Below are 16,700 nucleotides of genomic sequence, written 5' to 3'. Positions count from 1 at the left end.
CAAATAATAAACATGATTTTAAAGGGAAAGTTCAACATGTTGGCAAATTTTCCTACTGACATAATCCCTATAGTGTTAGGAGTAAGTTCATTACCTTTAATTGTTGGTGCACGTTTTTTTTTAGATCGGCGGAACAGAGACGCAAGCTGCTCAGCTAACGCAATGGAGGCGAATGGTACTTTCCCCTTTCCCTCATCAAACTCATCAAATACACAATCCAACAACTCCAAAAGTTGTGACCTGCACATTCACCACACTACTGTATGAAATAATCGTGAAACATTATGATACGGAGTTGTTTTCGAGGCTAATGCGTAGCCGGAACTACATTCCAGACGCGGCTGCTGGGCGGAGTGGCTTCAAAAATGCGAGTAGTTCTGAATATTTGCTTCATGTGTCGTAATGTTACATAATCATATGTTATTATTTCATAGCGTGGTGAATGTGCAGGTCACAACTTCTCCAAGAGAGTGTTTTGGAGTTGTTGGATTGTGTATTTGATGAGTTTGATGAGGGAAATGTGGAAATACCAAGCTGAGGAGCTCACGTCTCTGCTCTGCCGATCTAAAAACAGCTTGCACAATTAAAGGTGATGCACCTACTCCTAAAACTATAGGGATTATGGCAATAGGCCAATTTGCCAAAATGTTGAACTATTGCTTTAACATAACACATTATTATGAAGCTGGTATGGTATGTCCATAATGCTAATCCAGCTAAAGTATTAGCAGTACTATATATGAAGAGAAATACATTTTTGAGTATTGAGAAAAATCAATGTATCTTCCCTTTCTGTAAAAACAAACTCAGATGGGGGCGCCTTATGGATCAGTGGGTTGAGCAGGCGCCCCGTATGCAGAGGCCACAGTTCGAATCCCGAATCTGGTGGCCCTTTGCTGCATGTCATTCCCCCTCTCTCTGCCTCCCCATTTCCTGTCTCTCTTAACTATCCAATCAATTAAAGGCAAAAAGCCCAAAACATAAAACAAACTCAGACGTTTAATGACTCATCCTGCACTCGTCCTAATGATATTCTGAGATCTTTTTCAGAGCATCTTGAAGGCTTAGTTCTTACTTCCGGTCTGGAGGCTCAGGTCTGACCTGTGGCTCTCTGCTGCAGGAACCTCATGACTCTTAGAGAGTTTGGTTGTAACGTGAGGGAACATAAAGGAGTGTGTCAACATTTTTATCAACCCAGTTTTTCTCTTGTGTGGGTCGTAACAACCGGTCAGTTAGATGAAAATAGGATTCTAAAAAGTGAGGGGGACGTCTCCCTCTGATCTCCAGCCGAAATTACGCCTCTGACAGATTAATGGGCAGGTCACATAAAAACCACTCGGCCCATCCAGTGCTCACTGAAGCCCACTTTTCACACTGATCAGCAAAAACGAGCTCAGAAATTAACTTTGCATCTCAATCCAAACTTTTGCAGAAATAAAGAGATTGTTAAGACACAGGGTTTTTAGTTCAATGTATGCTGATATCTTTAATTCTCCTTTGGCGCAGGTCCTACAGTACATTTGTTTCACATCTGGATACACATACAGTACGGTACACACATCATGCCATCTCAATCTGTGCTTCCTTTCCTGTGCTGGGATCAGGTGGCGCTGACCTGCACTCAGATCTGGTGGACGTCAGACGTTGGCATGGCCTTCGGCCGTCTGGAGGAGGGCTACGACAACGCCATGAAGGAATACTACAGGAAACAGGTGTCCCAGCTCAACACCCTCATCTCCATGCTGATTGGTCAGCTCACGCCGGGCGACCGACAGAAGGTTATGACCATCTGTACCATCGACGTCCACGCCAGAGACGTGGTGGCCAAGATGATCGCTCAGAAGGTGAGGAGGGAGGGGAGGGGGCTGTTACCAGTGAGTCATGCGCTCAAGATATTCAAGCATGTTATCTCATTTCCATAATTAGAAGGTGGGAAAGCTGCGATTATTTTGGGCTGTGGCGCTCTCTGTTCAACTCTGTCCTGTCTTGTTTTTTAAAGGTGGAGAGTTCTCAGGCCTTCGTGTGGCTGTCTCAGCTCAGACACCGCTGGGCCGACAGGGACAGGCACTGTTTCGCCAACATTTGCGACGCCCAGTTTGTCTACTCTTACGAATACCTGGGCAACACACCACGATTAGTCATCACTCCCCTCACAGACAGGTACGGAGGTGTCTTGTTTTTTTGGGGGTGGCTTTTGTTTGGACTGAGAGGCAATAAAACAACATGATTGCTCCTCCGCTGCCTGACAGGTGAAGACATGGGGGCAATCTCAGCTGACACTGGGTGAGGCTGGGGTTCACCCAGTGTCAGGAAGAGGGAGGGAGGGAGGACTGTGTTGCAGATGTAGCAATGTGGACGGGAAGATTCTTCTCCTTGCGTTGGGAGCACAGAGACAGGAGGGTGTGGAGGTGTGTCTGTGTGGATGAGGTCTGAGTGACCTCCACATTATAATAGATGAGTTCCTCCTTGGTTCTGTTGGTCTGAGGTGGTTGATACGTGAAGGGTTCTTCACTCTCCTGCATACAGTTCCATGTAGATTGAAGGAGTAGGTCTATAGGGTAAAACATATTATTATTATTATATTACATATATATTTCGGACCAAGACTTAATGCTAGTCAGACGGGCCGTGTCGGGGTCGAGGCTTCTGCAGGTCGGACCGAGTTTTAATTTTCAGGCCCGCCAAGAGCTCTGGATCACTGGCTTGCAAAGACAGGAGCAGCAACTGCATGGGGAGCTTGGCTCTACACCAGAGGAAGAGCAAACCTGTTCTTTGGAGGCACATGAGTTGAACCAGAGCTGGAACCAGCACCAGCACCGAACTAGCACCAGGTTCTTCTTGGTGGAAAAGGGGTCTCAGTGATTAATCAGGTCCTAGGGGTCACTGGAGTGTCTTTCCCACATTAAAGGGGCACTACTCAAGTCCGGTCTCTCCTCCTCTGTGTCTCTAGCCCTCCTCTCCTCCATGTGCATTCGTTTTCAGCAAAGCTGGTGAGAAATCAATCCATGGAGCGGTGGATAACGTTATTTGTGTAGTAACGCGTAGTCAGGATTTTTTGGAGGTGCACGTCAGGCTACGGTGACGGGGCCGCGTAGGGGTCTGCGTCAACGGCGTAGCTACGCCGTCGCCGCGACGCAGAAGCATAAATCAAGCTTTATCTGTCATAAACAAGAGATTACGGGTTACGGGGCTCGTTACATTTGTGTGGCGGTGCCGCAGAGACGAGAGCTGGGACACCGGGTTGGTTTTCAGCCAAGAGACGCTAGGTGGAAGGCAGAGAGCCTCCACACTCCCTGGAACTAGTTACAAGTCATTGATATAACCAGCACTAGGACCCTGAAGCTGCTCCATTAAGGTAGAATTGAAGCATAGTTAAGGTAAAATTCCTGCATACTGTAGTTCCTCTTTAAAAGAGAGGACAGAGCTACTGCCATTAGCCTGCTAGCTGAACAGGGCTAATAATAGTCTGTTGGTTGTTGAAGTGATGCTGGTCAGGGAGCTTCATCGCTACTCACTGGTTATGTTAATGTTTAGTTTAGTTTGCCACATCACATAAGAACACAGTTTAATCCATTCCATAGTTCAAAGAGACAAAGACAGCCCCCCACACACATCCTTTATCCTCTTTAGATGGAGAGCATCATTCTCACTCAGTCTCGTGCTCACAGTTACTGTTGCTAGGCTGAGGACAACTGACAGTTGGACAGCTGCCGGTCCAGCCACTCTCACTCTAAAAGCACCAAATATCTGGAAATCCTTTGAAGGATTTGCAATTAGCACGGAGCCAATCCCTAAGTCATTATTAGTCCATTTTCAAAAGTCCATTTGCGTTGATGATTTAGATTTTTTTTCCCCCTTATAAACTTGAGTAGAGGATAAAAACATTTCATCTGATAACACAGTACCCACCTATCTCATTGTGAAGCTGGGTTGGAATCATTATGTACACCCACCACAGGCAGGAGCCTCTCAGCTCAGCTCGGGCGCCGTGCCAGCAGCTCGTTCATTCACATGCACATGTTTCTGCAGTGCTCCCGATAAAGTTTCAGCTACACAGAGATGAATACCTGCCTCCCGGAGCCCTTTGGCAAACTGCAGCGTTTGACTGTGTGGTTTTTCCAGACTGACCAGTATTCCCTTTGAAGCCTGAACAAAGCAGAAACAATGGGCTTTGATGGCTGGATCAGCAGCCGCGTAGCAAGACTTCACCATATGGTGCATGGCCTCGCCGCGGCCCCGCTACCACTCACACGGTTCTCCACTGGCTCCCTTTCAGCGGTGGACCATGGACCAAGGGGGGGGTCTGGGTGTCAAATCCTTTAATCCATGACTTGAGAAAACAGATAAAAGCGTGTTTGCTCCATGATATTGTTGAAAGAGAGAAGAATGCATCTCGCCACCGTCGGGTGAAAGCCTGACGCCACCGAAGATCACAGTCATCTGAAAATGAAAACCTTATTCCAAGTCCGACACTGGATGTTTGAGCGTCGCCTAAAGACACATTTTAAGTTCAGATGATGCAAATTATAAAGAAGGAGAAAAACATTTCTTTACCTCTTGGCAAAGCAGGTTAATTTGAATACCTCATTTTGCAAAGTAGCAATTTAAACACTCTGTAACACTGCGACAATGGAAACACAGCAGAAGATAAAGTTATTTAACAAAAAATAAGATGAGGATGAGGAGGAAAATCAGCTAAAATGAAATAATCAGAAGAAAATTTGTAGTTAAATCCAGTCTAAAGTCTTCATTAATAGTCCCATCAACGAAAGCCTTGATTGGAATGGAAAGAGAGTTGGAGCAGGCCACAGTTTCTCTGCGAGTTGGCTCACACTGTTGGAAACTGATCCTGCTTCTCCTCCATGTTTACTTAGAGACAGTAAACAGACCTGTCCCAGTCAATCAGAGAGGATCTGCACTGTTCAGAGCACAGCACCAATTCAAAGTGTATTTTGGAAGCAGCTACAGTGCTAGTAGTTCTTCTGTTTTTAAAATCACTCCTCAGACATGTTGGAAACCGGTGCAGAGACCTGAGATCTGGACTAATGAGGCAGCGTGGACTCTGACAGAACTTTCTGAGAGATCTGAGATACCACAGGAGTCGGGCTTACTGAGACAAAAGTTCTCTAACTCCTGCTACATTTTTAAGGTGCTGCAGTTGATAACAGTCTGAGTCCATGAAGAGACCAAGATACAGTACTGTATCTGCTTTAGTTTCTACTGTTGAACATGAGATCATAGTGTGCAAAAGATGAGTTAGTGCAGCACAGCAGGGGGAATCTTGTCTAGTTTTGGTATTTAAGGATTATACACACACCTGCATGTGTCTAGTTTGGATCAGGACTTCTTTCTGCTGAAAAACAATTATTTATTTTTATTTAGCCTTTATTAAATCAGGTTAGACCTATTAGATCTCTTTTACAAGGGAGACCTGGCCAAAAGGGCAGCAGCATAGTTACATTAGAATCAATAAACATCATATTAACAACATTATTTAATGTTGTTAAAAAGGACGTGCTTTTACAGGTGCTCAAAGACGCAACATTTGCGTCTTTGAGCACCTGTAAAAGCGCGTTATAAATAAAATGTATTATTATTATATTAAATTAAAACTTGCTCACAAAAGTTCAGATTGTCATTTATTTCAAACATTAGGTGCCAGAAGCCTGAATGTTGTCTTGCCTAGTTCAGTTTCTACAGTGTCATAGTACATTAAAAATACACTCCCTATGGCTTAAAACTCAAAAATACAACTTAAGGAAAGCCAGTGAGAGGTGAGCTCTCTCATTATTTTTTGAATAATTTGAAATTTTACCCACAAGTCCAGATCAACGCGCTGGTTCTCTTTTACTGCCAAGTCAAAACGAGCTCCATGTAGCGGCTCCATGGAGGAGCTGGGAACTGAAGCAGCTCAGTGGGATCCAGCTGTCATTCATCTGATGAACACAGCCTGTCTGAACCGTTTTAATTATTTGAAATTATAAACATAAATAAAATGTAAATAGATCTTAATGACAGCAGTGCTGAAGTGTTGAGTCACACGTATAAAGCTGCTCTGAAATGCCTCTATCTGCTTGTTTACTACAGGCGGTCTGTGGTTGATTTGCTGTATTCACTCCCTGCAGCAGGATAATTAAGCTTAAGGAATCACTCTTGCTAATCTATAACAGCGGGAATGTTATCGGCACGGCGTTAGCATTCGTTCAATAGTTACTGCAGCAGCTCCAAAGTTGCACCATTATGCAAAATGTCAGGAATATTTTTACCCAGCCAACACACACACACAGAAAAAAGAATGGGAGGAGAATGAGTCAGACCCAGAGACTGATGTATCGCTGTTTCTTTAAAAGAAAAAAAAAACACTGGCATAAAACGAGTCACCTTGTCTCGTCCACTCGGTTCAGTCTCTGCCTCGTCCTCTCTCCGGCTTAGGTGTCTCCGTGCAGGACGTCCTCCTCCTCCTCCTCCTCCTCCTCCTCCGGCCTATTCAAACACTGATTGTGTGATTTTTGGCCATATTTCAAGAGAGAGTCATAAAGCCTGTTGGCACTGGTTTCCGGATGATACACTGTATACAGATGGGATCGTTTGTCTTCTCTGAGCTTCTGTCTCTCGTTATGCTTTCCAATACTCCCCCCCTTCCATACATCATCTATTAACCAGCAGCTCATTAAAATCATTGCTGTATTGATATTCAAGGCAAACCCTAGTGTTTATTGCCCTGATCAATAAAGTCTTGATTGCCTCCATCCGTTCATGTCCCGTCGCTGCTGCTTTTTATTGATACGAGATGGGCAGGCTGTTTGTTAGTTCTGACACTTTCCGCGGGAGAGGCAATCACTGGCGTCACCAATCAGCCTGCGTGATAATCAAAGCACAGCAGCGGATTATATTATCATATAATGAGGTTATGTATGATGTCGACACAGAGACATTGTCAGTGCTGGTTAGGAGGCTGTGTCAACTCAGGGTTTGTCATTTGCAGTGTGTGAATGCTGCTGCAGAATCCAAACCTTTTTCTAGTCTGCATTCATTAAAAGTTAATCTGGGAGATTTGATGGAGGGTTATGAAGAGTCTGGAGCTTTTCTCGGTTAGGGCTGAAAGTTTTTCCATTATTTAACTTATTTCCAGAAATCTATGATGTAGAAGTGTCCCCGACTAAGAATTTTCATATTTTCAATCTGATTGGTCAGATTTTGCCTTTATTCGGCCAATCCTGGAATCATGGTGTCTTTTCCCTCACTGATTCATGACCTCATTTGTGCAGAAGAGGATTAGGGCCACTTTGGAACAAAAAGTGAGTTCTGACTTTTTGTCAGAATTAATTTGTGACTTTTAATCTCAGAATTCTGACTTTAATTTCAGAAAATTCAGAGTTTAAAGTCAGACTTCTGAGAAAAAAAAGTCAGAATTACCTTTTTTTTTTTCACAGTGGCCCTAATCCTCTTCCGTAATCCTTTTCCGCTCCAGAGAAAAGAGCTAAAACACCCAAATAACAATAACAGGACATCCTCCCACTTCTGAAGATTTTTTTTAGTGAACATGAGCTAATAAGTTGCTAATGAGCCAATAGGAATCATTGTAGATGCTACACGTTCACCTCATCTTATTTGGATCCTACAGCTGATGTGGGTGATTTACAGTAGGGTGTTTTCACACAGGCAGTGTTGAGGAGCACTCAGTGCACGCACCAGTATGTGTGAAAACATCCTTATTCATGCGTAGTAAGGATACTACGGATTAAACCCACACGTAATTTTCCAATCAACAGAAATCAGGCTGATGTTTGAATTAAAACAGGCTACACATAATGAATTATCAGAGAATAAACAAATTCTCTGTAAAATCAGATGTTCAGCAGCAGTGAGCATAACCACGAGCATAACGACGATTCGGCAGCGAGATTGGCGGTTGACTCAGACTCCTCCGAATTGAATCAACTAATCATCAACTATGGGGTCACCCTTTATATGAAGCAGAAAAATAGGAAACCATAGATGCACTCAATTCTTTAAAGTGGAAAAACAGACCAAACACACAAATTATTCCTAGATTTGTAGTTTCCAGCATTTACTCTCATACATCTGACAGCCTTTACAGGCCTGACCTGACAGAGTAATGTGTTGACTTTTATTTCAACTCACATGTTAAAGGGTTAGAGCGGACACAACTGCCTGTGTGTGTGTGTGTGTGTGTGTGTGTGTGTCACAGCTGCATGCAGTGATGCAGGAACCCAGTCAGCAGTTTTTCATGTGTCCCAGCAATAAGAGCCAGAGAGAAGACCTGTTGATGTCACACTCACACTGCAGCTGTCTCTCTGTGTCATGGCTGAATCTGAATATCACACGGACATGGAAAAATATAAATTAATTTTTCTTAACCATTATAGCAGCTTCATGCAGAGACGGTGGCATTTTAGTGATGTTTTGAAATCATAAATGAATTATTAATGAGCAGAAATCTAACATTTGAGTAGTATCCTGGAACTCAACAGAGGTGCAGCTGATGTTAACATGAGTTTTTCTGCAGCAGCTCAGCGACATCAGCTGCTGCGCTCACGCAACACATCCAGTGTTCATCACATTACAACTGCTGCAGCAGAGGCAGGGGAGGGGAATCTTTTGTGTGCATTAACTTGAATGATTTGTTGTGCAAGAGCATTGTTTTTTGTGACATAATGGTGGTCCTCTGCAGCAGTCAAATGCTACTGCACTGATTCGATGTGATTACATTTATTAAGTTAGTTGTAGAAACATCTGTGAAGTTGTAAGTACAGATTTTTCACTCCACTAGATCTGTTCTTATGTTAAACTTAAACTTGCATTTCTTGAGAAATTTGAAATCTGAAAAACTTTTTAATTAAACTACATTTGCCAAATGATAATTCTGTTCCCTGTTCAGTCTGAATAATTTAATATTTTAAAATACTATATTATACCATTAGATGAGATGAAGAGATCAGTATCATTACTATTATTACATTATCTTAGCTTAGCCTAAAGACTAAAGCAAGGAACAGCTGGCCTGAACCTTTTGACCCCTGTAATAGCTGAGGGTGCTGACTTCCAGAAGGCTTGTTGTCACAGCAACCAGCGGTTATGCTGCACAGGAGTCCTGCTAAATCCATCCATCAATTTTTCAGATATTGAATATATATAATAATTTTAAATGGAATCACCTTTTTCTGCTTTCAACTGCTTTAGTCTTAATAGTCTATATATATAGTGTATATATACTATACATATGAAGAGTTCATTTGCAAATGCAGATAACTCCAGAAAAATCTTTAATTAATCAGTCAAACCAAAGTTGAGTGGCTTTGACCAATGAGATGAGATTATTGAAAACAACACTATGCAAAGAATAATTCAAAAGCATCAGCTCATTTCTTTCAAACTGGCGTTTATCTGCTTTTGCAAATGAACTCTTCATATATATTTAACTATTAAAATATCATGTATAGTCCAACAACTTACAACTTGAGGAACTAATGGATAACTAATGTGGAACTAATGACAAACTAAGGAGTAGTTAGTGAGGAACAGAGCTACATAAAATTAGAGGAACTAATAATGAACTAACTATTACTTAATCATTAGTTACCCCTTTTTGTGTAGCCTACCCTAAAGTGAGACATCAAAATGAGTAACTACTCTAATGTTGTGTACCTTAGTTCCTCACTAACTTCTCATTAGTTCCTCATTAGTTCCTCAGTAACTACTCTAACTTTGTGTACCTTATTGTGAAGTGCAACCACCTTGTCTTCTAAGCGTAGCCTACAGTCTAATGTTGTGTGTCTCTGCTGTACTCAGATGCTACATCACCCTGACCCAGTCCCTCCACCTGACCATGAGTGGAGCTCCGGCCGGCCCCGCTGGCACAGGCAAGACCGAGACCACCAAAGACCTGGGCCGAGCCCTCGGCATCATGGTCTACGTATTCAACTGCTCCGAGCAGATGGACTACAAGGTGAGCCGACACACACACACACATGCATCTACATTTGAACCTTAATGTGTATTCACAGCAGCGCGCGTTATGCATGTTTCTTTTCATCCCGGCCTTTGTCAGCAATATGGTATGCATTTGTCATTAAAGTTGTCAACCCTCCTTTACACCCTTCTCTTTTCATCTTTCTCCTTTTCATCCTGCGTTTCCCCCCCCCCCCCACCCCTCTGGAAAAAAGAGCTGATTAGTTAAAGTCTGATTCTTATTTCTCTGCTAAACCTGCTCCCTCTGTATCCAGCCTGCACCTCTCTTCATTATACACTCTAGTATGGTCTCTCACACACACAACCTGTGCATATAGAGTGGTCAAGGGAGACATAAACATAATCTTGTGATGTGGCATGCTCCCCGCCTCCCCCCTCAAGACAGAGCTCATCATTACAGTATAAAGGCATACAACACCTCCGGCTATACACACCACAGCAAGGTGTCAGAGAGAAGTGCTAATACACTCCAGGAGGAACACAGAGCCTTGCACTGTTACTCATATTCAGTCATACACACACACACAGAAGTGGGATCAATCTCCCAGTCAGCTCTGGTTTGCGTCAGAGCAGGTTTCCTCAGTTCTGTAATTGGAGAGAAAAGTCAGCTGCCTGCTTCATCCTGGTCCAGCAGCTCTCTGGAGGAACGTCGTTCACCTGCTCTCAAGTCGATCCTTGGAAAGTTAAAATGTGGGTGGTGGATATTTTAGCCTTTGTCTTCCTGCCATCAGCACCTTGTTTTATTAGTGCGAGGCCTTGTTTATGCATCATCCTGTAATTATTCGCCTACTCTCAGCAGCCCGCTGTGGCGCCACTGCAGAAAACACCCTCCCATATATCTCCTGTCTAATTGGTGAAACCTCTCCGTCCACGCCGAGTCTCCGTCTTTAAAGTGGTAGTTCACCATTTTGGCAAATTCGCCAATTGCCATAATCCCTATAGTTTTAGGGTAGGTTCATTACCTTTTAATTGTCAGTGCAAGCTGTTTTTAGATCGCCGGGGCAGAGACGCGAGCTGCTCAGCTAATGCAATGGAAGTGAACGGTACTTTTGCCTTTCCCTCATTAAACTTGTCAAATACACAATCCAACAACTCCAAATTTCTGCTCTGGTGTGACCTGCGCATTCACTATGCTATGAGATGATAATGTAACATTACGCAACAGAGTTGTTTTAGAGGCAAATGCAAAGCCGGAACTAGATTCCAGACATGGCTGCTGGGTGGAGTGATTTCAAAAACACAAGTAGTTCTGAGTATTTGCTTCATGTGTCGTAATGTTACATAATTATACGTTATTATTTCATAGCGTGGTGAATGTGCAGGTCACAATTGTGTATTTGATGACTTTTGAGTAAAAGGTTTCGTGAGCAGCTCGCGTCTCTGCCCCGCCGATCTAAAAGCAGCTTGCACCGACAATTAAGGCAGGATCAGACTACACAATTTCAGGCCGATTTTCACATGATTTTGTCGCGGCCGACATTTCCAGCGTCAGGCCCGATTATGAGCATCGGGAACGACGAACGGACGTGTAGTGTAACATGTCTGACGAACAGCGATTTTGCATCTAGTACGCTCTACGACACTGTGCGATGCCCCGACGGAAAGTCTAGCATGTTACAAGTTTTTGCATTTCTTCGCCTAGTCTGACATCTCATACGACGTGAACCTTGATGTAGACCAATAGGATGACAGAGCGCTCTGACGCAGTGTTTACACACAGTGAACATGTGCTTCATGTGCGCAATATAAGTTAATGGTTTTGAAGTGTGGGCCTACACATTTGTTAATGTACATGTTCTCTTTGAAGAACAGTCTATAGAATAGAGGTTCAGGGTCCGGTGAAGAGGACAGTATACTGTCCTCTTCACCGGACCCTGAACCGGCTCCACAGTCGTTTTTCTTCCTTGTCTTTTTCGTGTCTGAGCAAAAGACCACTTTCACACACAGCGCTAATAGAACCATGATTGACAGTTTGTTGTTACTCCTCCCCGATGGTCTGAACTCGCCCAGCGCGTGATCGGTCGTGATTGATGATTGGTGAAAGAAAAAAAAAATTGTGTAGTCTGATCCTGATCTTAAAGGTAATGAAGCTATCCCTAACACTAGACTGGGTTATTATGACAATAGGCGAATTTGCCAAAATGTTGAACTATCCCTTTAAGCCTGACTGACTGACTTCCTGTCTTCTCTGTCCATCAGTCCTGTGGGAACATCTACAAAGGCCTGGCTCAGACCGGGGCGTGGGGCTGCTTCGACGAGTTCAACAGGATCTCGGTGGAGGTGCTGTCTGTGGTGGCGGTGCAGGTGAGAAACGTCCGGCTCCTCCGCCTCAGGTGCTCTCCAAAATGCCATTCGGGTCCAGATCTCATTGCGAGGGCAGTGTGCGTTTTGCACCCTGGGGCGGACTGGAGCTAAGATGTGAAAGTTTTGATCATATTTGCGAGGGCAGGTCTATCCGGATCAAGTTGTGGTGAGAGTAAGCCGCCGAAAACAGCAGCACAGGAGTAAATAGCCTCTTCATCACAGAGTGAAAGCGTAAATTGCTCCGGCTATAAGACTAATTCACCAAGGCTGGCACCTTTGCACCCCAGAGCTTCCTCATAATTGGAGCTTTCTCTGATCTGATTTGAGAGCAGAGGATAGAAAAAAAAAAACCCTCCATCACTCGCCTGTGGTGCTGGTCATCATGCTCACAGTGTTCACTACCTCCACTTCACCGTCTCTGAGTGGACAAACTCTCTTAAACGCTCTCACAGGACTCGCTGCAGTCATTTAGGAGGATTAATGTTTTTGCTCTGAGCACAACTTTGATTTTCGAAACGATACGTACCTGTAATTTGCAGCTGTTTGCTTTCTAATGAATCGCTTTAGTGAAACTTGGAGTTGACTGACAGCAGAATCAGTCCAATCAGGGCCTTAAAACCTGACTCGCGTGTGTTACATTACACACACTCACACACTAGCAGCAAAGTCTCTGGGATAATGTTACGTCGAACAGAAACGTTCCTAACTCGCACTCATTAATTAGAGCTGGTACATGTCTGTGATCACAGAGCTGTGACAGGACGAGAGGAAATTCAGCGACTCTGGGCCCCGTGGTCTCAACCGTGCAGCTGGAGGAGACTCAGACAACCAGCTCAAAAATAATCACAAGCCATCAAAAAGGATCTTAAACTGCACAATCAAAATTTTAAGTTATGGCTTAAAGTGCTTTTTGTGCTCACCATGACCTTTGACCTTTGTCAAGTGTAACCACTTAACCTGAGTGAGTTCAAGTGGATATTTTAACCTTTAATTCTGAGGAAGCTCCACCTTCAAGAAGAAGAAGAAAAATAAATTCTTTATTTATCCCTCTGGAGGGAAATTAAAATTGTCCAGCATGATATGATATAAATGCCAAGTAGAAATGTATAGCCTAACAACAGGCATTGTGCATTTGGATGGCAGCAGGAATGAAGGATTTCCTGAATCTTTGGAGTAAAGCATTACAAAAGTAATGCAATTACAGTAATGTATTACTATTTGCTGTTACGCAATAATAGCACACATTACTAATACAATTTTGATAAAACAGTATTTTACCTGTTACACAGTTTTACTGTATCTAAGTAACGCACGTTACAGCACATTTTCATAAAAACGTGTGCAAACTCATCAGTTGTGGGAACTGTTACTGCGTCTGGATTTAATACGTTTGAAAAGGAGGTGCTAATCAGCCCAGCATTACACACAGTAGCAGAGTACATAAAAGAAACGTTTACCAAAGGAACACATAAAACAAAAGGAAAACATAATTCATATCATCTACCAGGCAGGTCATTTTGGAGCTGCTGGATGAACTAACTATTTGCTCCTTTCTAGAATTAATTGGATCAAATTTCATTCTGTGTTTGCAGCCATCCAGCTCTCCTTCCAAACTGTCCAATGGCGGGCAAGATTACAACGCCCAAAACTGTCATTTCAATCGTGCGGTTTGGCCGGGCTGTTATTTAGGCAGTTACTCTTAGTAGATTACCTGCAAAACTACTAGCTTTAGCAGTTTTAGGGGCCTACATGGTCATTATGCTACATCTCCCTCCTGAATGTATAATGCAACTAAATTTCAGCATTTTAGAATGCCTAGTATTTTTTCTGCGGTTATTTTGGCGAAAATAACTCAAAAGTAACACAAAAGTAGTGTAACACATTACAATTCAGAGACAGTAATATTTTAATGTAACTAATTATTTTCAAGTGACAGTAACTAATAATATGTAATGTATTATCTTTTGGATGTAACTTGCCAAACACTGTTGAATGATAATAATATTATCAAGACTTTATTTTTTAGCACTTACAATAACAAATTGATTCAGAAGAGTCAGAGTGCAGACTAAGCCTTTAGGAATTACTCATTTAAATGTCAAATATTGTATTAATAATGGATCAACTGACTGAGTAATCGAGGTTGTTGCTTTAAGAAATGCAATACCCAAGCTGTTTTAATGGCAAATGACCCCTTGATAAATTGTCTCCTGTAGAGTATCTGATGAGATCTCTTTTTTTTTTAATTTTCTCTGATTTTAACCTGCATAATATTGTTATCTGGGTTTTTTATGTTTTTCTCAGACAAACCTAGTTAAATAAAGGAAACGGTGAAACAGCTGTGATAAAAGAACGAGGCAGACAGATAAAGCTGGTGAACATGGAGGAGCGTTAGAGGAACTCTAACGAAAATGAATTTACATTCAAACAGCTTGTTGTTTCCACATGGTCCAGCCTCAGTTACTGTAGTCCGCCTTCACCTTCACATCCTGCACAGCGACAGATAAAGTTAATAAAAGCCTTCGCATTCTCCACACAGAGGGATGCTGTACACTCTGGCCGACCCACACTAGTGGGCCCTTTGATTCTGGGCCTCTTTTGAGAAATCAGCCATATTCTGTGTTTCAGCTGATGCTAGCTTTTCTGCTATCTTGCATTCAGCTATCTGGGATCAAACGGATCCTCTCCCTCTGGTATATTCAAATCCTGCGGGCTGTTGCCCCAGACACTATCATCATGCATGTGCAGCACTGTCGTAGCTGTACAGAATGTGCACAGCTGAGAGGAACGCTGATGATGATGGTGATGATAATGGAGATAAAGTTCCTCAAAGGATCATTATTAACCGCCAGACTCGCCCCTGCCTCCTTCTCTCTTCAGCAGCAATGAAAGTCAAGCAGTCGTCCTCCGTAAGCCGCGGAAGTCTACGGTACTTAGAGAATTTTAAAGTGCCGGCAGAATGAATAGGTGTTGTGCGGCGTAATGAATAATAAATCACGGCGGCTTATACGTGGAGAAGTAGACCTTGAGAACAGAGGAGCATCAAACCCCCGCTGTGACAGCTGGCGGCCCGCTCCAGCCCGCTTCAGCAGAGCTGATGCCGAGCCATCTCTCAGCGCCGCTCGCACACACACCTAATCCATCCTGTTAAAGTGGGAGCAGCTAGAGCGTCGTGCGGCGACAAGCTCGGCTGCCGGCCGGGTCTGCTAACACAGGTGGCGGGGACCGGTCGGACGTTAAATAAAGCAGAGACAAACAGAAGGCTTCCAGATGTAACAACATGGAGATAAATTGGCGAAGCTCCGCCTGTGTTGCTGTTCCGCACGGGGCCCGGACTGCGGATGCTGCCTCCAGCTCGTGCGTCCAGAGAAACGGCGGCATCTCTCCTCACCTCGCACCTCTCACAGCAGCGTCTACGCTCCAGCCTGGGTGCAGAGTGCTGCCATCACACATAAAAAACAAACCCCACTGATGTTTTCTCACGAAAACTTTTCATGTTCTTTTCGCTGCAGCTGCAACTGTTTGTTTTTGCAACCTCCGCCCCACTCCCCTCCTCCTCCCCTCCCTGTTTTCGTTAGTATGACTGACTGATCTGTAGCCGAGTACTCATCCATGAAGAGATGTTCCTCCTTTTTCCAGCTGTCGACTCGCTACACTCTTTTTACCACACGCATGTTAAATTCATAAAGCCTCTCGCAGGCTGGGAGTCAGAGAGTTATAGGCCAACACACACACACACACACACACACAAAGTTAATTTCTGATATCTCATTCAATCATAATGTAAGACAAGCGGAGCGTTGGCAGTTCATCCATTCAGTAAACCCTGGCTGATAGCAGACTAGTATTGATGAAATTGTGTCCTTGGAACAAAAAGGTTCATGCTGCATAACAGTTTGACAGGCTGTTACAAATTGATGTTAATGATATGCTAATGAGTAATACCAAACTTTCCCAGGCTACAACCCATATCAGCGTAGCATACAGTGGGAGTGCCTGTGATGAGTGTGATTTGCCACTGAGTAGTGCTGAGTAGTGTTTGAAACTTTATGATGCTGCTAATGGAGAACTTCAGTTCAGTCAGGGTGGCGCTGTGGTGCAGTGGTGCAATGGTTAAAGGTCCAGTGTGTAATAATTGGCAAGGTTTATTGGCAAAATCTGAATAAACTACCCATGAATATATTTGTATAAGTGTATAAAATGAAGTTTATTTGATTTTCGTGTCGCCATCTTGCGTCGCCATGTTTGTACGGCAGCCCGAACGGAAAATCCAGCTAGCCAGATAGCACGTTTCAAGAGTTTCACGTTCATAAATAAACCAACGAAGAGGAGGGCAGAATCCTGACGCCTCACAGCAAAAAGGTTCAAACCCTGTGGCCCTAACCGTGCTAGCTTAAGTTTCC

At 43.5% G+C, this 16,700-nt stretch overlaps 1 protein-coding gene across 1 annotated transcript in view; it reads left to right on the top strand.

Annotated features, from left to right (window-relative positions):
• dnah9 (dynein, axonemal, heavy chain 9) overlaps positions 1-16,700 on the top strand; it is a 186,307-nt gene that overhangs the window by 40,839 nt on the left and 128,768 nt on the right. Inside the window, exons 31-34 of the mRNA XM_085760635.1 lie at positions 1,605-1,844; positions 2,000-2,160; positions 9,814-9,970; positions 12,193-12,297. Coding sequence (XP_085616761.1) covers positions 1,605-1,844; positions 2,000-2,160; positions 9,814-9,970; positions 12,193-12,297 — 663 coding nt within the window. The remainder of the gene's footprint in view (positions 1-1,604; positions 1,845-1,999; positions 2,161-9,813; positions 9,971-12,192; positions 12,298-16,700) is intronic.

This window comes from Trachurus japonicus, chromosome 19 (genome assembly GCF_045865225.1).
Source record: "Trachurus japonicus isolate A0001 chromosome 19, Traja_1.0".
NCBI lineage: Eukaryota > Metazoa > Chordata > Actinopteri > Carangiformes > Carangidae > Trachurus > Trachurus japonicus.
The sequence above is the reverse complement of the archived record's forward strand: the minus strand, read 5'-3'. Positions and strand labels throughout refer to the sequence as shown.